This window comes from Engystomops pustulosus, chromosome 5, assembly GCF_040894005.1.
Source record: "Engystomops pustulosus chromosome 5, aEngPut4.maternal, whole genome shotgun sequence".
In the NCBI taxonomy this organism is placed as follows: domain Eukaryota; kingdom Metazoa; phylum Chordata; class Amphibia; order Anura; family Leptodactylidae; genus Engystomops; species Engystomops pustulosus.
The window spans coordinates 58,548,149-58,570,666 of NC_092415.1; the positions used below are offsets into that span (position 1 = coordinate 58,548,149).

Consider the following 22,518-nt stretch of genomic DNA (forward strand, 5'->3'; position numbering starts at 1 on the left):
ATGCGTTTCCAATTAAACAAAACGATTCGTATTGAGCGCCACATATTTGCAAATATAATGAATAAAATGTGGCGCTCATACGGTAAAGTGAGGGCCCGCTGCCTGCTATAACACTCATGTTCTCACCTTTTGGTGCATAATTGAGGACAGCCCCTCCTCCTCCCACCTGTTTCTATACCTGCCCCTCCCTCCTTACCATATATATATATATACCGCTGTGTCACTCTCTCCCCTCCTGCATAATAACTCACTATAACTCTAGTCTTGTTCAGCTTTTCCAAAAGAAAAAAAAAACTTGTCGCGACGTCGGTGACAACTTCTACTAGTCACGTCCTGGAGACGGACTTGAACATGAATTGAAAGCGAGGCTTGGAACGCAAATGGGGCGGGGCTTTTGACAAGTGGCCTACTGCGCACGCTCCTGACGGCTTATCTGACGCTTTGCTGCTCCGCCCGGGAAGTTTCTCCTGTGTGTCCGGAGCCGGTGATGTTACAGTGAGCGCTGTGTATCGCTCCGCGGCTCTCCCGTCTTGTGCTGTACAGTGTCCATTACAAGTCCCGGCACTGTGCCTGCAGCAGGGAGAAGGCCTGATGAGAGAAGAGAGCGAACAGCTCGCACACTCCCCCTCCAGGCTGGTGAGTGTCACTGCCGCTACATCTTCTGATCAATACCTGCGTGTTATGTATGGAGAGTCCAGGGCTCAGGATAGCCACACACAGGTTATAGGGGCACAGTCATAGAAGTCGCAAAGAGGGTGAGGACCTCCTAATCTGTCACTAAGTACTGATGGACGTGACAATACCTGCAGTATGAGAACATTATGACATATCAGATACTGTTCACATTGATTTCCTCTATCATTGGCGTTTTTCACCAGGTGTCAGCAGAGGCTCCTGTGGTGCAGATGTGATTAGTATCTAATATACACCCTCCTGGAAAAGGGGACATATGTGCTGCTTATCTCCTGTCCTTTTCACTGTCTGCACTTGTAGGAGGTCTCCTTTTGACTGATGTGAAGAGCTTCATTCCTTTAAAAGAGGTTCTTGAGCAGCTGCAGTGCTTGCGCTACAGTTCTGGGGCCTGGACCTCAAACTCTGATTGCAGCTCTTCCTTGTGGAAAGGTTAGAACATGTTTTATGTTGGTTTAGTGGTTGCCAAGGTTGGATTATTGTAGAATCTGAGAGGTCTTGTATCGCCTGGATAAATACCCTACGGATTTGAGTCTTTTTAGTTCTCTAACCTACTTAACATTGATTATTACCCGGAATTAGGTTTTAGAGTAAGTGTATTGTCTCAAGTTGTGATCAGTGGGTGTACAGGTGGTAAGCGCCAATTTCTGATGGGGAAGGGATCATAGAATAGTCCTTGCATCATAGTTATATGTGATGCAAGGTCTACTGTTCACTCCACTGTGCTCAGTCCAAGGGATCGGACCAGAACACAGGACCGTTTCCTTTGGATGTAGCACATTTGTGTGCCAGGGCCCCTAGACTGATAACGTTATTAATATCTTTAGAGAGACAGGCGGGTGTAACTCAAAGCTGCTTACCGCTACTTATTTTTAATAACAAATGGGTGGGAACCAGAGAAGAAAACTACCAGCTTTATTATTGGTACTACTATTTTGGGTAATTGTGCCTAAGTTGCTAACCAGAATAGAAATATTGCCCATTGACACTTATGGGGTTCATTTACTCAGTTTTCCTTACCTTTTTTTATTTTATTTTTTTATTTTAGTAATGACCTCAAAAAAGAGAAAGTCGTCTTCCTCTGAAACTCCAGCAAAGTGTCAGAAGAAAGAAACTAAAGGTCCTCCTGTTGCATCTAAAAAGAGAAATGGTGTTGCAAACAAGTCAAAACCGGGTCCTACACAGAATAAAACCAAGTCTCCATTGCCTAAAAACAAAGCCATAAAGAAATCGCAGTCCTCCCAATCAGATGTGGGGCGAAAAAAGAAACCTGAAAGTGTGAACGTCAACAAGAAAAGTAATGGGAAGAATGTGCCTGCCAAGCAAAGAGCTCTACCCAAAGATGTGTCCGCTTCCAAAAAGAGTGCCCGAAAAACCCTCAATAATACTTCAAAAGCCACAAAGAAGGATCTACAGACCAGTGTGCGAAAAACTCCAGCCAGAGTAACAGCTACACAAAGTAAATCTCCTAAAATAGTAAAAAGCTCTGCCAAAAGCCAATCTGTAAAACCTATAAAGAGTGAACCTGTTAAGAAACCTCAAAGTAAACTCGGGTTAAGATCCACACAAGCAAATAAAGTAGCCAAGAAAGCAGATAGAACTATACAAACTAAGGAGAAGACGCCTTCCAAGGTAAGACTTGGTAGAAACAAGCAAACTACTGCAAATAATAGTAAGGAATCATTAAAGAGAACTTCTAAGAATACTAAATCGGACTGTAAAAGAGACACAGGTCATCCAACTGAGACTGCAAAGAAACTATCTAGTGCTCAAAGGACAAATCGGAGGCCATCGACTGCTTTAAAGGAAAAAGCTTCTACTTTGGATAAAAAGAAGCCGGGAATTAAACAAACCAGAGCCACAAAGAAATCTGTAATAAGGGAGAAAAAAGAAGTTGCAACTGAGAGTCCTGAGATTGTTAACAGAACATGTCCAGTACAACCTGAGGTGGGCTCCAATGAAGTGGTTAAAAACGAGTCCCAAGATCGCGATAAATCCACTTCACAAAAGACTTGTACTGTAGTGGTGCCTTCACCAGCTACAGCTCCGACTGCAGGGACTACTTCTTCTACTGTGCCTTTGAAGCGCAAAAGGGATAGCAATAAACCAGTGATCAAGACCAGAAATAATGTGAAAAAGCAAAAAGTTGTCAAGTCGAAGTCTGATAAAATAGACGCCTTGGCTGGAAATGAACAAAAGTCCAAGCGGATAAGTATCCTAGATTTGTGCAATGAGATAGCTGGAGAAATCGAATCTGATACAGTAGAAGTAGTGAAGGAGGCACCTGCTACACCAAGTATTCCCGCTGAGGATAGTATCCTTGAGAAGGATGAAAGTCCAATGGAGGCCCCACCACCACCTCCTGACCAGAGCCCTGCAAAGTTATCCAAGCGGTTCTTTCCCAGCAGAAAGCCATTGCAAGTTAAATGCAGGATTGAGCAGAAAACAAGTCCATTAACCAAAAAATCTAAATGGAATAAAATTAAGTTAAAAAAGAATTTTTCTCCAAATAATATACTCAGAAGTCACACTGTCCTCCCTAATCTTGAATTCATCAAAGCCAAAGTCTCAGCCCAGACGACAGTGACGGAGGCTTTGAACTCTCCCAAGACCTCAAAGAAGCCGGATGTAGCATTGACAACAGACATTAAGTGCAATGCTCCCCTGTTATCAGAAAAGGTGAAAAAAGATGCCAGCCCGTCAGTGGAGGGGGAGCAGGAGACAAAGAAACCACCTACAGAAAATGGCCTGCTGGAGAACCATGTAAAACATGAGCTTGAGGTGGTCCTCGATGAGGTAATAATGTTATGGCCTTTCCACCGCCTCTCTGAGATGGTTTTGTTAATCGAATCGATTGTCTTCCTACTCTCAGGCTTTCTATGGGTATTGACACTCATTCCTGCGTAGTTTTATTTATCTTTTAGCATTGTTCTGTGAATACAGGGGTGGTTAAACGCACAGAACAGTTGCAAATCTTCCCATTATACCTTCTCCACAACTGAATTTGGCTCACAATAACTGAGATGGGATCTGGCCCTATGTTTCTTTCCATGGAATAGCCATAACTAAAGACTAGGATTGAGCAGTTCTGTTTGTACGCACCCTTGAATTTATATTTATTTGTTTAGCATAGGTTTGCTGTTTCTATAAACTATAAAGCAAATCCTATCCTAAAATTCAAACTTCAAAATTTTCTCAAAGATTTTGAGTACAGGCAGTCCTCGACTTAAGAACACAAAGCTTTCAGATGACCCCTAGTTACAGATGGACCTCTCTAACCATTGCGACCTTCACCATTGGTGAAGTTCCCTGGATGCTAGTTATTTTACTGAGCTTTATCCCCAAGCTGCAGTCATCAACATTAGAGTTATCAAAGGTGTCTTCAATGAAGCTTTTTGGTAAACCTTGTTCCCTTGACCGCCCAAAATTTAGAAAATCCTATTTTCATAGAGATGGGGGGGGGGGGGGCGGGGGGGACTTTGTCTTGAGTACAAATATACCTGTTCTGCTTTGCATACAAATTAATGTTAAAGGGAACCAGTCACCAGGGACCTCATTTTCACTAAGCCGGTTACAGAAGCCCATCACACCTGCAGTGAAAATGTCTTTCTGCTTTCTCTAAGCATTTCCATTACAATATAATTGTTTGTTATAACTTGCCTTGCACCCTGACAGAATACTCAGTGTAGTCCCAGGGGTTGAGCTATGGATGTATTTCAAAAAAACATGTGCTGCAGATTTCTCAGCTCTCAGCCCCCACCTTTGTGCTCCTGTACAGGCTGTGACCTCTGTGAAGGATCAGGAGTGCCAAGGGGCACAAAGATGGGGGCTGAGCAGTCCGAAGCACACTCAAATCAGATGTTGTTTTGCTGTGTTTTTTTTTTTTTTTTTTTTTTTTTTTTTTGTTAAACCCTGGGCTACACAGAGGATTCTGTCGGGGTGCCAGGTAATTCTAACACACAATTATATTGTAATGCAAATGTTTAGAGTAAGCAGAAAGACATATTTGTAATGCAGGTGTAATGGGCTTCTGTAACTTGTCTTTAGTGAAAATGAGCTCCCTGATGACAGTTTCTGTATGTTTGTTCTTAAAGAGATCTAATCTTGTATGTAACCCGGAGACTGCCTGTAGTGTTATTACCTTGTTTCTCCATTTCTGAGCTTCCACGTTCCTTTAGGCCATGTCCTCCCCATTCCTTGGCTGTTCTTTCAATCATACTGACCTGTGGAGCAGTGGTGATCCTCCCAGCTCTGTGACCTGCAGAGTAGAAGACAAATATTTCCGATTCTTGCTCGTCATCTAGCTCTGTCACATGGGTTTCTCGTTTCCCCTGGGGTTGTCTTAAGGTATCTGCCCACGTTGTAGAATGGATGAGGGATTTACCCAATAGTGATCCCACATCTATTCCACCAGAAAACAGCTGTAATTGACTGTATAATGCCTTGATTTTTCTGTGGCCTGATCGCAGCAAAAAATGAGGATTATTATTTGCTTTGGAGAAAAAATATACAGCAGAAAGGCGTTTGCACTAAAGATCTCTTCTACAATGTGTGTTCTCTTCATCAACCCCATACACTACGTTGCTACTATATTACGCGGAGGATTTGCAAATCCACACTTGAAATATTTCGTGTGCAGGTGGCCTTATGTGGTGGTCTGGACAAGGGAGCTATACATTGATAATTTTTTTTTCTTTCATTTAGGGATTTAGGTTACACTTGGATTCAAGCCCTGAAAACTCCCCAGTAAAGAAACCCCAGATGTCTTCTCCACCAGTGACCAAAGTATCAGAAAATCAATGTGAGTTACCAGCAGTTCTTAATATGTACGAGAAATAATTCTTATTATTGAGTCAGGACCTTGGACAGTGGTGTTGGTGATACACAATGCTGAGCATACTACTCCTGAATATTCATTGTCCCTATATAGCACAGCGGCTATGGGGGTTAGTAGTGCTACACTTCTTCTGGAAGCTATAATAATCTTTATATAGGGCCATCAAATTCCACAGTCCTTTACAAATCATGTATGGGGTTGGGAAGTAAAAGTTCTCCTTGTGGAGACTTTGCCAATTAAGGCTGCCAATAGGCGTGTGGAGACTTATAGCCATTGATGCTTCACTGGGGGATTCGGAGATATGGGGAAAAACGTTCTCCAAGATGGAAAAAGGAAACCAATCAGCAACCGTGTAAGGCAACCCCTCTAATATCAAGCGTTACTTTCAAGAATCCTAATTACATGCTATTAATTAATGGCAAACCAGTATATATAATTTAGAGGGAACTAACTATGGAGAGCACTGTTATAATCGCACACGTTTATACACTTGTATGCTTACGTACATTTATGCACTGATAGATGCATTTATACACTTGTACATACAGTATATACACATAATACAGCATATACACATTACACATATACGCACATACAAAATATATATATTGCATATTTATATCCATGCTTTTATAGACTTATACACACATGTTCAGACTCCACCTCAGGTAGCTGCCTTATCCCAGGGGGGTGTCATAGGCCACAGATCTGTCCCAGTAGCTGCTGAACAAGTGGACAAGTTTCCAGACCTTTTGTCCTGCTGTCCCTTCCCCTAACACTTCTTATCCGAGCTGTCGTCTATGGCAGATGATATAATATACCTTGTGCGTACATCCTGCAGTCTTTAGTAAAGCAGTTGTGGTACCCGTGGCTGCTACCCCTGTATTTGCGCCACTGTCTGACAATTAAATCTACCTTGCAGACTGTGCAAAGTCTCCTTGAGGAGAACTCTAACTTCCCTACCCTATTTAAAAGCCTCACTTAACTCTCGGCTAAACTAGTTCCCTACACGCTACTGATGAGATGCAAATACATTGAAACAGAGCTGTCTACTTTTGGAAATCTGTTCCTTCTGGAATAGATATAATGGTTTGGCTTCTTGAAATTGTTAAGGGGAAGCATTACAGGGTAGCTAAGAGGCAATGGATGGCACTTTATAAATAAAGATTATTTCCTCATCCCGTCGTGGAAACCATATTTACATATTTCCCACATCTGTATGGAGATGTCTGTTCCCTATACTACTTTCTACTCTGCTAAGGGATTCCTATGAATGTAAACCTGACTAATCCTGGGGACGGATGTGAGTGATATTCTTGGTGGTGATGAGAAATGTGAAGGGGAGGTGTGAGATGCTGTATCTGACTCCTACAGACATTTGTTTCATTGGTTATTCCAAATAACATAGAACAATATCCGTCTGCTGTGACAATTAATAGGAAAACTGCTAAACTGTTCCCATTGAAATCTATTTTAGGCGGCGACTGCAAGCAGCTGACGGACCAGATGGCTGCATCTGCTGAGAGAGAGTAAGTGCTAAGAGTGTATTTAACATCTCGGTGCTGCAGACGTGGTGCGCGGTTGTCACTGGACCAGAATGGGATTGTAGCTGAACCTTCTTTACAGAATCATTTTTTGGCACATTTTCCCTAATGCTATATATGTTGTGTGGCTGGATGTATTGAATCGCTCTGTTATTCTTCATGTAACTGTAAATGCCCTTAATTTTATAAATAATCCTACAAAAAAATGTGCTGAAAACCCAAACTCGGCTTATACTCGAGTAAAAAAAATATAGGTTTTACCAGGTTTTTGTGGTAAAATTAGGGGCTTTCACTGCATTTAACCCCGTAACGGAAAATAGCGCCCATAGTCGAAAATGCCACGTTTTTGCCATTTTGAAAAATATTTTAAAAAATCAATAAAAAGTGACCAAAAGGTCATACAGTCCAAAAAATGATAGCAATGAAAACATCATCAAAAGTTGCAAAAAATAACACCACTCACAGCTCCATAAAAAGTATGAAAAAGTTATTGGCGCCGTAGATGGCAAAATAAAAAAAAAATTTGTACTGGAGGTTTTAATTTTTGTAAATGTATGAAAACATTATAAAACCTATACAAATCTGGTATGCCCATAATCGCAACGAGCCAAAGAATAAAGGAGACCTGTCATTTGGGGCACACAGTGAAAGCTGCAAAATCCAAACCCACAAGAAAACGATGCAACCATTTTCACTGCATTTGGAATTTTTTTCCCGCTTCCCAGTACACGGCATAGAATATTCAATACGACCATTTTAGAGTGTAATTTGTTACTCATAAAATAAACCATCACACAGCTCTGTACATGGAAAAATAAAAAAGTTATAGATTTTTGAAGGTGATGAGTGAAAAATAGAAATGAAAAAACAGAGGCCAGGTCATCAAGGGGTTAATGGAGCCTGGAGCCCCCTGGTCTCATTTGCTCAATTTTAAAGCTTTTTTTTTTTTTAAAACAAGGGCATACAAAGCTAAAAGAAGAGCAGATCCTGGCAGATGTGCTTGGTTTACAATCCTTCATCCTGTGGTAGATGTCCTTTTAAAACTTAAAGTTTTAACAATTTTAAAAGCTGATATGTTACCAGGCTCCCTGCCAGCATCGAATCATGTGGGCGTCTGTTACCAGGCTGCAATCACCATCGTTATCTGCTCTTCTAGATATTCCTTTTTTGACCAGGGTTTGGCATATTGGTCCTAAAGCATAATTAAACTTTCAACTAAATTGTATAACTTGATGGTGCAGAGAATAGTAAACTTTTGTAATATACCATACTTTTTAAAATCTGTTTTTATTAACCACTTAACCATTTTCTTAACACAAATCCATTTCTGTAATACTGTATACCATATTTCAGAAACGTGTTTCTGTGTCCTCTTGTTGTTACCATCAATATTAAGCATGATAAACCAGTGACACCTACTCATAGATTTAGACCCTGTGACTGTGGGAATCTTCTTATATTTGTTATCCATGGCCTTTTTCCTTTTAAAATCCACACTTATGCTAATGAACCTGAGAGGCTGCTGTGTGCCTAAACTTCCTGTGCTGCAGCGACATTACGTCAGGCAGAGGGAGGGGTGGAGTGTTGATCAGGAACAGGACAGTGTAACAACAAGTGAATCTACAGCACGGAGAGGATTTGTGAACCGTCCGAGTAGTCTAATTGTAAAAGTAGATTTTTAGAAGGAAGGAGACCATGGATAACAAATGTGAAGAGATTGTCACAGGAGTAAGTTCCCCCTGCTTTATGCATGCTTTTTTACTAAAGAGTAACTCTTTAGACCAGTGGTGGCGAACCTATGGCACGGGTGCCAGAGGCGGCACTCTGAGCTCTTTCTGTGGGCACCCGGGCCATCTCCCCAGGACACCAGGCAGGAGTCAAAGAATCTTCCTGCAGTTACAAACAACTTAAAAGATGCTGCTTTCAGTCATATTTTGATACTTGCTTCACCACTTTGGACTGTAGAAAGAGGGAGAATGAGTAGACCGGGCCGAATTATCTTTGGAGGACCTCCTGCTGGCCCCATTTTCTCTGTGTACAGAGGGACACTGGAAAGAAGCTAAAATGATGTTGCTGTCCTCAGGAGTTCAATATGATTGAAAGTTGTTGAACAGGGAGCAATAAGTTACTGCTTTAATTTTTAGTTGGCACCTCGCAATAAATAAGCAGGGTTTTGGGTTGCAGTTTGGGCACCCAGGCTCTAAAAGGTTCGTCATCGCTGCTTTAGACTATAGGGGGACTGTCTGTAATCTCCTCATAGAGCTGAGTTAACAAGGGTAAAAAGTGTAGAAATGGTTAATCCTATCCGAGGTATATGGACTTGATGAGGCTTTTTCAGACTCTGCAGGAAAAAGAGAGCAAAATCGTTATAAATCTTGATTGTACCTTTACTACAGCCAAGGCAGATTTTGACACCAGACCATGTATTGCATTCTGTACCTGATGAATATATAATTGATGATAATTGTTATTACAGGAACACAGTGAAAAGCAATGTGTCCACTGCACGATCTAACCATGTGCCATCTGATGCCCATCTTCAGAAGGAGATTAAAAAACTAAAAGAAGCTGAAAAGGATAGCAGTAGCCAGCCAATCATAGTAAGTATATATAAAGAACTGTGTATTAAAGGGGTTTACGTTGAATGTCAAACTAACAAGGGACTTGGACCGGGTGGGAAAAACGCACAATGCCCTGTAGTTCCATGTTGATGCGATTATGGTGTGTGTGTGATTTCGGCAGGTCAGCCGATCAGCCATATCTATATGTAGTGTATGCACAGGAGATCTGGTGCACACACCCCTGCTAGCTGCTCTGGCACCATCCTGCCAAAAATAACTGGCTAATCAGCTCACTATCCAAAGCCACCAATATATATGGTCCCTTAGTATCTTTAGGTATTCGGGACCAGAAACCAAGACGTAACCCCCTTTAAGTATTTGGTTTTATACCTATCTTGTGTCACAGACATCCCATATGTTAGAGATCACATCACATTTGTTAGAGGATGATGTTGATAATTTGCTTTTCGTTTCTCCCTCAGGATGCGGGACAGAAGCGGTTTGGCGCGATCACGTGTAATATCTGCGGCATGCTTTACACTGCATCCAACCCAGAAGATGAGACGCAGCACCTGCTATTTCACAACCAGTTCATCAGTGCAGTAAAATATGTGGTAAATATGGGTCTTCTGCTGTACTCACTAGTGTCCAAAACAATCAATAACAAGTAAATATTGTATTTTTGTTTGAAGGCCTACAAAAGGGGGCGTGTGTGAAAGATAAAATCTAAAATCTGTTGTATGACATGAATATAAAGGTTTTGTAGAGTTGTTTGTTTTTTAACATTTGGAGGAACTTTTATTTAAAAAATAAATTAAAGTATTTTTGCCTGAAAAGGGAAATCTAATGGAAATTACAAAGGAAGTTATGACCTTGGCCCAGTTCACACCTGCGTTTGGACCTCCTCTCATAATCGCTTTAGTGGCAGAAGATCATGAAGTCTAACCGATCCTTTAAAATGTTTATTGATTTCTGTGGAGCCTTTTTGGCTTCTATTAGTGTCTATTTGCACCGCTTCCTTGAGGCTGCATTCACATGTGGCGTTAACTTCGTGTTTCGAAAACCAAATGCAATGTTAACACATCATTGGCGCATTGCGTTTTGTAAATGCTAATGTTAGCAGTTGTGTAATAAGGCAATTTTCTCCTCAGCTGGTGAACTGCATTTCAAAACGCAATGTAAATGCCACATGTGAACGCTGCCTTGGGGTGAAGACACACGTGGCGTTTTTAGGCCGTTTTTGGGCCGTTTTCAGATCTTAAAAAACGCATGCGGTAAAAACGCATGAGTTTTTGACAGGTTTGACCAATTATCTTAATTCAAACTGGTCAAAACCCGCATGCGTTTTTCAAGATCTGAAAACGTACTAACTAAAAACGGCCCAAAAACGGCCTAAAAACGCCACGTGTGTCTTCACCCTTAGGGCGCGTTCACACGTTCCGCTAGCGGCGCGTTCATAATGCGATGCTAGCGCACAGGGGGCGGAGTTTGGGGCGATCGCGCATGCGTTTTCCGGGAAACGCATATGCGATCGGCCTAAGCCCCGCTCACTGTGCGCTAGCGTTGCGTTATGAACGCGACGATAGTGGAACGTGTGAACGCTCCCTTAGGCTTTATTTAATTGAGTGAAAATTTGGATAGAAGCTGCAGGGATATTTTTTTTTTCTCAAATTATGGAAGCCGAGAGGAACGGACACTAATGCAAGCAATTGTAAATTCTTCTCTTGGCCCTTAAATTGGCAGTGTGCTTTTCTTGCAATATTCAGATCCTTACTTAGCTTTTGTTTTTTTTTTTGTTTTTTTTTCCTAAAAGGGTTGGAAGAAGGAGAGGATTGTGGCTGAATACCCTGATGGCAAAATAATAATGGTGTTGCCAGATGATCCAAAATATGCTCTTAAAAAGGTAAAATATAAAAAACTGATTTATTTTTCAAACTGAACACTCTATATATAATGTATTTGAAGGACTTTTACTTTGTGTTTCTTACATTATAAAGCAGTGTTAGCTACTAAATCTTATGATGTTGTTTAGCAAATATGCTTATTAGCTGCAAGTGCTCCGGAGGCGTTGCCAGGCTCAAGCTGCTAACAGGTCCCATAGAGCACCTGCAGCTCATTAGCATATTTGTAAAAGACTATTTAAAAAAAAAAAAAAGGATTAAAAGGGCCAGATCCTACATCAGGGGGCAAAGCAGACCCAGTCAGTGACGCTGCTTTATAAGGTAAGAAACAAATGGTGGATTTCCTTTAATTGTTTGAAATGTAAAAGTCAGACATTTTGTGATTTTATCCTGATGTGAAAACTATTTTAGTTATAAGAACCTCCCCCGCCCCCCCCTTTTTTTTTTTTTTTTTCTTTTAATTCCAGGTGGAGGAGATCCGAGAAATGGTAGATAATGATTTGGGTTTCCAGCAAGCTCCTCTCCGGCTCCATTCCAGGATGAAGACTCTCATGTTCATTAACAGTGATAAGAAGGTTGTAGGATGCTTAATAGCCGAACACATTCAGTGGGTAAGTGTTTTTATGCAGTAGGAAATGTAGTACTTTCTGAAAACTTGTATTACTAGTAGAAACCACAAGGGGACTTCCAGTTCCACACTGAAAGTTGCTGTTAGGCCATCCAGCTTGGATTATAATTTGCATGTCCTGTTTGGATCAGGGGATGTGCCCGAATTAAAGTAGCACCTTTTAACCCTTACTGACATTTAATGTAATAGTACGTCATATGCCGGGTACATCTAGTCCTCTCCTTTGCCGGTGAGTCTTTGCTGCAAATTGCAGCTTACCGGTAACACTTGCGGTCGGTGCTGGCACCGATTGTAGGTGTCAACATGCTGATCACCAGTGGCTTTAAAAAAAAAAAAAAAAGCTGCACATGGGTGCCGCCATTTTGCCAAGGATTGTCGCTCCCTGTGACGCCATCGGGGAGCGACGATCCGTTGCTATGACACCCTCGGGTTAACCCTTTCATTACAATGTGCAATCAACACATTGTAATGAATGAGGGAAATCCTCATATACCGCCATACTGTAGCATGGCAGTATATGATGAGATCGATCAGACAACCTAGGGTTTAAGTACCCTAGGGCAGTGATGGCGAACCTTTTAGCGGCCGAGTGCCCAAACTGCAACCCAAAACCCACCTTATTCATCGTGAGGTGCCAACCAAAAATTAAAGTAGTAACTTATTGCTCCCTGTTCTTCAACAACTTTCTATCATATTGAACACAGTAGAAAGATAATTCGACCCTGTCAAATTCTCCCTCTTCCTACAGTCCCAAGTAGAGAAGCAAGTATCAAAATATGACTGAAAGCAGCATCTTTTAAGTTGCTTGGAACTGGAGGAATATTCTTTTGAGTCCTTTCTGGTGTGCTTGGGCAATGGCCCTGGTGCCCAAAGAAAGGGCTCTGAGTGCCATCTCTGGCACCAGTGCCATAGGTTCGCCACCACTGCCCTAGGGAGTCTGAAAAATAATAAAATAAAGTTTAAAAAAAAAAAATTATAATAAAAAAAAAATCAAATCACCCCCCTTTCCCTAGAACTGATATAAATAAACAGTAAAATTCATAAACACATTAGGTATCACCGCATCCGAAAATGCCCGATGAATCAAAATATAATGGTTTTTGCACTGCGTTTAACCCCCTTACGGAAAATGGCGCCCAAAGTAAAAAATGGCACTTTTTTGCCATTTTGAAAAATATTAAAAATTCAATAAAAAGTGATCAAAAGGTCGTACAGTCTTGAAAATGGTAGCAATGAAAATGCCATAAAAATAAAAATTATTTATATTTTTTGTATAGGTTTTCATTTTTATAAATGTATGAAAACATTATAAAACCTATATAAATTTGGTATCCCTGTAATCGTACTGACCCAAAGAATAAAGTAGACATGTCATTTGGGGTGTTCAATGAAATCAATAAAATCCAAGTCCACAAGAAAACGGCGCAAATGTGTTTTTTTCACCAATTTCAATGCATTTGGATTTTTTTTCCCCCCATTTCCCAATATATTGAATGGAATATTAAATACCACCATTTGAAGTGCAATTTGTTATGCAGAAAACAAGCCATCACACAGCTCTGTACATGGAAAAATAAAAAAGTTATAGACTTTTGAAGGTGGGGAGTGAAAAATGAAAACGCAAAAACAAAAAAGGGCTGCGGCAGGAGGGGTTTAAGGAAATCTATCACATGGATGCAGTGCTTCTAAACCAAGCACCCTGCATGCTGATGTGAGGCACCAGAAACCAGATCTGTTCTTCTTTTTTGTTTCTAATAGTTTAGTTTTTGAGGAAACCGTCTTTTAAAATTTAGCAAATGAGCCTCATTTGCTAAATCACAGAAGCCCTGAATGGCTGTCATCTACTAATTATTAATTCCTCCATTCTGCTCTCTACCTGGGGAGGGAGAAGAAGGGCGGAAACCTCAAATGGGGACGTGAGTAATTGGCAGACAAGGGAGCCAGAAGGGGGTTCTGTGACGTTGCTAGGAGTCCCTGAAGCTCATTGGCATAATTAAATTTTTTTTTCTAAAAACTAAGCTATTAGCAAAAATGAAGAATGTATTGTGTTTCAAGGGGCACACGCCTGCACGTAACGGTGCTTAGTTTACAACCACTAAATCCATGTCTTCGGTTTCCTTGAATGCATTAGGCACTTCTTGAATTGGTTGTCTGGTATCTGGTTTTTGCATATATATTGCCCAGGGTGTACTCTCCTACTCACTCTCACGGCCGGTCCCAGCAGTGACACTTGCAGCTGTAGCGGGTATGTGCTGTTGAGACTGGGGATGCCATGATGGATAGGAGACAGGTGACTACAACTTGTTTGTTATACACCCCCCTAGGCCCTTATTGACCCCCTAATGACCTATGACATAAATGCACGTCCAGGTCCACGTGTACTTTGCACCCCTGGATGTGTATTTACGCTCTGCACTGATGACAACTGTCTGCGGTGCAGGATCCTGGCTGTATGTGACAGTAACAGCTGGGATGTAATCTGTGGGGTATAGCCACTCCAAAAATAGTGTTACTGTACTCTATACTGAGGGGTTAAGTTTTAAAATGGGGTCACTTTAGCAGTTTCTCTTGTTCTGCGATGTTATAGGCTCAGCAAATTCCACATAGCACCTGTAATTTGTTTAATTAAACTTTGCCCTCCAAAAGCAATATGACGCTCCTTCCCTTCTGCGCTGTTATGGTCCCATAAAGTGGTTTACATCTACATGGGGTATTGCCAGACTCGAGAGAAACTGCACAACAAAATCTGAGGTTTTTCTCATTTTATCTTGCATGAACATGTAAATTATAGAGATGATAAAATTTTAAATTTTTGTGAAAATTTGGGGAGCATCCTAATAACATAACATAAAAAAATTACTTCAACATAAAGCAGACGTATATGGTTAATTTATCTTGGTTGTAGTTCCTAGCACAATGGAAATGCTATTCAGCTGTTTGAGCTGATGACATTGTTCTTCTTTGCAGGGTTATAGGGTAATTGATGATAATGTTGACAACTGTGACAAGGACCGAATAATTTCTGAGCGAGTGAAAGCTTGGTGCTGCTCCACCACTTCTGAGCCTGCTCTCTGTGGAATCAGCCGGATCTGGGTATTCTCAATGATGCGGAGAAAGAAAATCGCCTCCAGGATGCTTGAATGTTTAAGGTAATGGTGGTTGTAAAAACTTTATGACTATGGGGAAGCTTTATGACGAGGCACCACTGAGGTCCCAGGGTACAAATCTATGCCACGCCTGTCGGGTGTAGATTGGTGCTATTAACCACGACCGCTCAGCTTGAACAGTCGCTGGCTGTAGCAAGTTGTCTGGCAAGGGGCAGAGGCAGGTGGCCCACTCCTACACCATCCGCACCTCCTTCCATGTCCACTTGGTATGGAGCAGACATAAAGCGGATAATAATCGCAATGCCAGGTGGGATAAAGAATATTTCAGTGTTTGTACCCCAGAAAACTAGTGTACAAACCATGATAAATCTCCCCCTTTCTTTACCTCTTTTTATGGTTCAATAAAGGTTTATTGATAACAGTATATAACAACAGTACAAGGACCAGGGACCTACAAAGCAGTCAAAATGTTCGGGACGCAGCCCAATAATGCAGTGTAGGATAGAAGCATGTGAAGCTTTTGTGGGTGTCCTGGGCACCTCTAACATATTTTTTTTTTTTTTCTGATACTAAAGGGAAGAACAAAAAAAAACATGGGGCAGAAAGGTTGGGGACGGGAGGGATAGGGAGTAGGAGTGGCACCCATGACTCCGCGCTGTCGTTGAAGCAACAGATTTAGATCAAAATTACCTCTTTTTAACACTCGCTTGCACCTGAAGTTCATGTAGTATTTACTAACCTGCTCAAAGCAAACCTGCTTCAATTACGTGATTGAAAGGGAAAACTAATCACCATGTGAAGCCTTTTAACTAGCGGCATATTCGCCCACATCAATGTACAGTTATGATGTGGTGGTTGCATAAGCTTGTGAAGGTCATAAATTGCGATCTAGTAGTTTTATTTAATTAAAATTTTTTTGGTCACCACCAACCTGCCAAAGATTTATATCGGGGAAAATAACAGCATATCCCACAAAAAACAACTTGCACAATGTATTTTTTATAAAAGTGTAAAAAAAAATTAAATATATTTATAGATCTGTGTGAATATTTTTTTTTTTTTTTTTTTTAGACCAACTGTAGTTTTAATTGACACAATTTTGGACAATATATGGCTTTTTGATAACTTTTCATTTTAAATAATATTGTAATAGTTGTTCCAGTGTCCTAAAATCTTTTAACCTCTGTTGAGACCTGTCACTGCGGAGCTTTATTAGACCTATAAAATGGCTAAAGGGTTTCTGATCAGTATTTTTATAAAATAAAAGTTTAAAAGAAAATAAATGAAGGGTTTAATAGAATTTATGATGCTTCCCAATATCATAGTAACCAAATGGTCCAAAATACAACTATGCTCACACACTTATGACTTGGATTCAGGGGTTTTCAATTGACTTCACCATGTAGGGAGAGCTGCACACTCTGGGTGCGTCCACACATTCAGTTTTTCAGATGCAGTTTTTGATGCCCAAACCAGGAGTTGAGTAAAAGTAGAAGTAGCAGCTTTCAATTATTTGTCTCAATCCATTATAATATACATCTGCTTTTGGCTTCAAAAACTGCATCTGAAAAACTGAACGTGTGGATGCTCCCTAAGAGAAAATGGCATTGAAAACCACAGGCAAAATCCACACAAGATGGTCAATCTAGACCATCCATGCAGAATTAAATTGACAACTTTTGCTGATTGTTTCCACTGACAAATATGTAATAGAATCTGTACCATGTGCAAAATAAATAAAACATGTATATGACATTTGTAAAATGTCATATACTACAAAAGTCCTATATTGCACAGTATAGCTTCTCCACCAGAAAAAGGCATAGTCAATGCTTCCCTATAATTCTGCACAACATGTAGAAGGCATGTGTGAAGCCCCATCCCCACCAGTTTTTAAGGTTTTCCGCACCCCAGTTTTGGCATGACAGGGCGGGGAGTTGGACAGGATTGGGGCGGCCGGTGTGAACGTCTTGGCCAGCTCTATTTACTGCAATCTCCACTGAAACAAAGCTAAAATCTCAGACCTGGAGGAGATGGCTTCCAGATTTACTAAGAGGCTGAACCATCTGGGTAAACCCAGGAATTTTAAGACTGGCATTTAAAACACCAGTGTTAATAAATCCCCCCCCCCCCCCCCCCCATAGTTTCCTAACCACATGCTATAGGAAATAACAGCTGCAGTCTCCATCCCTTTATTCCGTTTTATTAGACCAAAGGTGCAGCTGCTGTTGAGAAATGTAATCAATCCTTTCCCCTTCTCCACCCACAAGTTTTTCATGGGTATCGCCCACCCTACCCTTCTGCTGTGTCAAACACTGGGACAGGGTGGGGAGACTCCCTTGCAACGTTTTCTTTTATTAATAAGAGGATACAGCTAATTATAGCAAGTCCCCACAAATCTTGGACGTCTCAAATACTAGTCATAGAGGGAAGGTGAAGGCCAAAACTGCCAACAAAGTCAGGAGATTTGTGCTGGAAGATCTGTCATAGGCTGCAGAACAACCATCTATTGAAAGCAGTTACACATGCTTTACATCAAGATTGTAGGAAGGTTTTTAAGAAGACAATTTAGAAAGTTGCTTTTTTTCATGGACACTTCTTTTTGTGAATGAAATAAGTGTTCTAGGAGGAGATAAAATCCTGAACCTGTGCCATGCACACTATAGGTATAATGGTCTCCTATTGTGTGTCCTCCCTGCAAGTGTCTGGTGATTGATCATTCTAAGCAGATGTGTGCCCAGATTATTCTGACTTGCAGTTTGGTTAATATCCTCTCTTATTGTACTTTACTTTGTGTGCATTTCTCCCAACAGGAACCATTTCATATATGGATCTCACCTGAGCAAAGATGAAATTGCGTTTTCAGATCCAACGCCAGATGGCAAGCTGTTCGCAACACATTACTGTGGCACCAGCCAGTTCCTAGTGTATAACTTCATCAGTGGACACAATCCATCGAGCTGAAGGATGGACTTGGTTTAGTTTACAGATAAAACTTGCACCATGCTTTCAGATTCTACTTTAAACGAACTCAGGATGTGAACACCCGAAGGGGATGGGGGGAGGGTGCATCTTTTTTTCATAAAATTGGAAAAAGATTCAGAAATAGAAAAAAAAGCTTAATTTTTAAAGCAGATATTTTGATATCTTTTTCTTCCAAAAGATCATGGTTCAAGTATTTTCTATACAGTTCTTTAGTCATGTTTACATGCAGCAAATTATTTTGTTCATAGTGGACTAAACTAATTATAAAGAAGGAAGACTTTGAGTGTGACCTGAAGATCCTTATGTTGGTATATATAGATATCTGCACATGGTTTTTAGTCATTTGGCTTTTAGAAATGTAAATGAATACTCAGCCATCACATCTGTTCATCTGATGTTACAGTATGGATGCTACGTAGTGAGGGATAGTCCGGCTGATCCTTATAACTGTGGATTACTTCTTATTTGTCTTTATTTTGCAGCACATCATGGGTAATAAATAAGTCCCTCCCCCTTTCCTTACAGTAATGTCCACCCCAAATTTTGAGGGTCTGATTTAAGAAGCACAATCCAGGTAGTGAATGTTGGCCTTGTATGGAGGACTTTCTTGCCCTACATGATGGACATCCTTCATTTGAATAGCTCCTGTGTAATGTGGCATTTCAAATCTTACAAGCGCTGCAGAAGACGGAATAGGGTTAGAAGCACCTGACACCCTGATTGTCTTCATTAGTTGGAGTATATTGAAGTTCCTACTAAACCACATTACATATATAATTACTTTACATTTTGGGTGGAAACCCTCTTAGTCCATTTTTCTGCATGCAGTATTATGGCCACCAGCTCTTTTCCACATTCAAGCTGAAATATTGCTGCATCCTATGTGATAGCTGGATTTTCTTTTAATAATTTTATTTTGTGTGACATAGTGTTTGTTATAGCTTGAATTTTCCATTGCAAACATCAATTCTCCTTTTTCCCCACAAACACAATTGATGATTTGCAGCCAATGTTGCATCCCGTCACGTGTATGGGGTATCATATCTATACTGTATCACATACTTGGTGCAATAGCAGATGTCATATATACCTGTTGCATCATTTAAAAGAGCACATTTTATTATAAAAGGGGCAAATTATAGGAGGATTTTGAAAATGTTGCAAGGAAGATCATTGCTTCTTACATGGCCTCCTGTGCATTATATATACCACTGAGAACTTCAGAGCTCCACCAGTCTTCATAGCAGTCACTCTTTTTAAAGGGTTTTTATACTGTATGTTAATAAACTGCTGTGGCCTTTTCTGTAAATGTGTAGAATATCTAAGTTTTCATTTTGTTTTCTCCTTCTCTGGTTTATGTTTTGCTTGTTTTTTAACTCTGTTATTAAACTGACCGATTCCACCTTCTTTGTGTTGTAATATTCTTTCATAAAGTGGATCCTGCTATCTAATTCATCATTTTTGACTTTGTATTCATAGACTTATTTTACTGGCTGGCCACTTTGCTCATTTTGTGCTTATAACGTCTATTGATTTGAGCAAATGTATTTAATGGGAACCTGTCTTCAGGATCATACATTTTTAGATTCCCAAAGTTTTTGTAATATCCAATTCTACTGGTATAATTAACATTGCTGCTTCTACTCACCTTTTGCATGCAGGAAAAAAAAAGCATCTAGTCACTGGGTATCTGTTGTAAGGCTGAAATTATAATCATTATCTGCTCTTCCTTCCGACCTCCTACCTCATGCTGACCCCCTTGCTCCAAGCAACTCATGTCTCCAGAGGGGGGGGGAGGAGATAATGCTGATGACACCAGGGACTCCAACACCCCTATGACTCAATGCAGATTTCTAGCAGGGCAGGGAGCCAGATAACCCTTTACTGCTTTCACTTTTAAAAGTTGTGTTAATTCTCAAAGCAGATTCGAACATAGTATTAAAAGCAATATGGGAACCTTACGAAAGGTTCCCTTTTTAAATTGGAAGGATTTGGCTGATGGCATACTAAGAAACGAGTCATTATAAAGTGTTTTACAGATGGGATACAGATACAAACATTGGGCATTACAGAGTGATCTAATTATAGTAAAGTATCCTGAACAGATTATGTTGAATACCAGATCAGCTCAGGAATAATGTGTTGATATATGCAGGGTTGGCCCTTAGGTGAATGATGTAATATGCATCTGGACATGGACTGGAGCTAGTCCGTGCTATCAGCTGTAAACCGCAGCATTTCCTCGCACTAACCATTATCTGGGAAATCTCAAAATCTGGTTTACAGTAATTTAAAAAAAAGTACCACTTGCTCAGACATAACAAAGTGAACATATTATATCCTGCCATCGTTTATCAATCTGATTAGGAAATAAAAGCATGCACTGAACACTAGCAATTTTCTTGTCTCATTAGTTATAGAGGCTTCACATCGCAGATCAAGCTCACGTAATCTTTATCCTGCCATACACAGACTAGCATAACGTTCCCTCCGAATGTTGGGATTGTGCATCATTGTAGCCGCAGACGGTTTCCTGCACATATGATAATCTCTTGTCAAACTTTCAATGATTCTTTTATAGAGGTGTGTGGTTGGTTCACTTATTTGCTGATGCATAATTTATCTCTTGAAAACGCCATGTCCAGCTCATGAACACAGATCCACTTGCGTTTTTGAGTAAAAGCAGGTATTCTTTATTGTTCACATCAATAGACAATGTAAAAGTCACATGGAGTCATCACTTGAGTAAATGAATAATCGCCTACGCGTTTCGGGTAGGTACTCTACCCTTATTCAGCCATGAAGTCATGAATACCTGCTTTTACTCAAAAACGCAAGTGGATCTGTGTTCATGAGCTGGACATGGCGTTTTCAAGTTACTTACAATCCGGAGGAGGCGGAATAGAGTCTGTGCTATACTGATCCACGTGGGTCCATAATCAACTATCCAGGTGAGCTGACACTATCGTTGCTGTTGACATAATTTATCTCTGTCCTACTCTGATGCTTAGCTGTCCAAGGCAATACCTTTTATATGGTGGGCAATTTGGTATTCGTTCAAAATGTTATCTTTTAATGTTGTGGTCCACCTAGATTACAATAAAATCTAAAAATGACAAGCTCAATGCATCTGATCATAGATCTTTTCAGAACAAATTCATAAGTGCATCCCTTGTCATGGTTCCAGAAACAGGACTCTATTCAAAATAGGCTCATGTTCAGATAAGATGCACCGTGGGGTTGTAAAGGATATAAAACAACCTTTAATTTATAATTACATAAAACCGCATCAGGATTGATGCATAAGAATTATAACCATAAAACACCTACACGGAATAATTCATATTGCGGAAGTGTACAGTCCAAAATGGTAGTCGTCCACTGGAAAGGAAAATGTCACCACCTGCAATTAAAGGCAACCATATCCTACCGTGATTCAGACGTCTTTAAAGGTGGTGGGCTGGATAAGCAGGGGCATATAGAGCTATACTGTCCCTATAAAAAAAACCTCAAACTCCTGCTCTAACAAGGGCAGTCCACAACTGTACTTATCCTTGAACACGCATGCCCCCTGTATAGCGCCACCTTCCCTGACGCGTTTCGTCTTCAGACGGATTTTGTAAGAACTCACTGTCCGTTTTAGGCTGAAGCTGAGTCTGGCATAAAGGGGCATGCAATTAAAGCCACATAGCTGTAAGCTAAACTGTGGAGAAATAGATCCTGCTAGTCCACAGTCCTAGTGGTGGATTCAAGTACAAAGTGTGCAGGCTGACAGCGCCAGATAGACGGCACTTCCGCCTTTTAAACCTGAAACCCCACCCTCTGTGGACACTCATTGGTCACACCTCCTATCTGGTTGATGATCCTATTGGTAGCTCGCGGTGCACTACACGCAGTGCTGCGGACCGCAATGTAAACAGCCAAGGACCCGGTATGAGAGGGGTAGTGCGCATGCGTCGATGCGGTGGAGAAGGAATGTAGATGCGTCTCCATAGAGACGCTTGTAAACCCGTCCCCTAGCGGGCACAGTAACCACTTGTAATGAACAGAAAACCAAGGCAGGTAAGCGATAGGCTATACGGCTCCGAATGGCGCTGTAAAGTATTCAATCCAGCGCCAGAGGAAAACAACAAACAAGACAGGACAAATTACCACACAACGAGGCAATCATAAAACGAGAAACTGTCCGGCAATATTATGGAAAGGGGCCCCCTTCCCATAGAAGATCATGCAGCAGTTGTCCAATCCCAGTACTAATTAAATAG

General features: G+C 40.7%; 1 protein-coding gene across 1 annotated transcript; it reads left to right on the forward strand.

Moving 5' to 3' along the window:
- The first annotated feature begins 319 nt into the window (after positions 1-319).
- On the forward strand, positions 320-19,660 carry ESCO1 (establishment of sister chromatid cohesion N-acetyltransferase 1). The gene is made up of 10 exons (XM_072152093.1): positions 320-636; positions 1,739-3,486; positions 5,395-5,491; positions 7,005-7,056; positions 9,548-9,671; positions 10,115-10,246; positions 11,446-11,535; positions 12,001-12,144; positions 15,129-15,310; positions 18,082-19,660. Exons 2-10 carry the CDS (start codon positions 1,741-1,743, stop codon positions 18,230-18,232), a joined length of 2,718 nt encoding a protein of 905 aa, XP_072008194.1. The 5' UTR covers positions 320-636; positions 1,739-1,740; the 3' UTR covers positions 18,233-19,660.
- Positions 19,661-22,518: the final 2,858 nt, after the last annotated feature.

Bases quoted from the DNA above. Each gene is read 5' to 3' on its own strand.
- ESCO1 (XM_072152093.1), top strand. From the start codon at position 1,741: ATGACCTCAAAAAAGAGAAAGTCGTCTTCCTCTGAAACTCCAGCAAAG. The intron at 10,247-11,445 runs GTAAATATGGGT...TTTTCCTAAAAG, and splicing joins TCAGTGCAGTAAAATATGTG to GGTTGGAAGAAGGAGAGGAT. The intron at 11,536-12,000 runs GTAAAATATAAA...TTTTAATTCCAG, and splicing joins CAAAATATGCTCTTAAAAAG to GTGGAGGAGATCCGAGAAAT.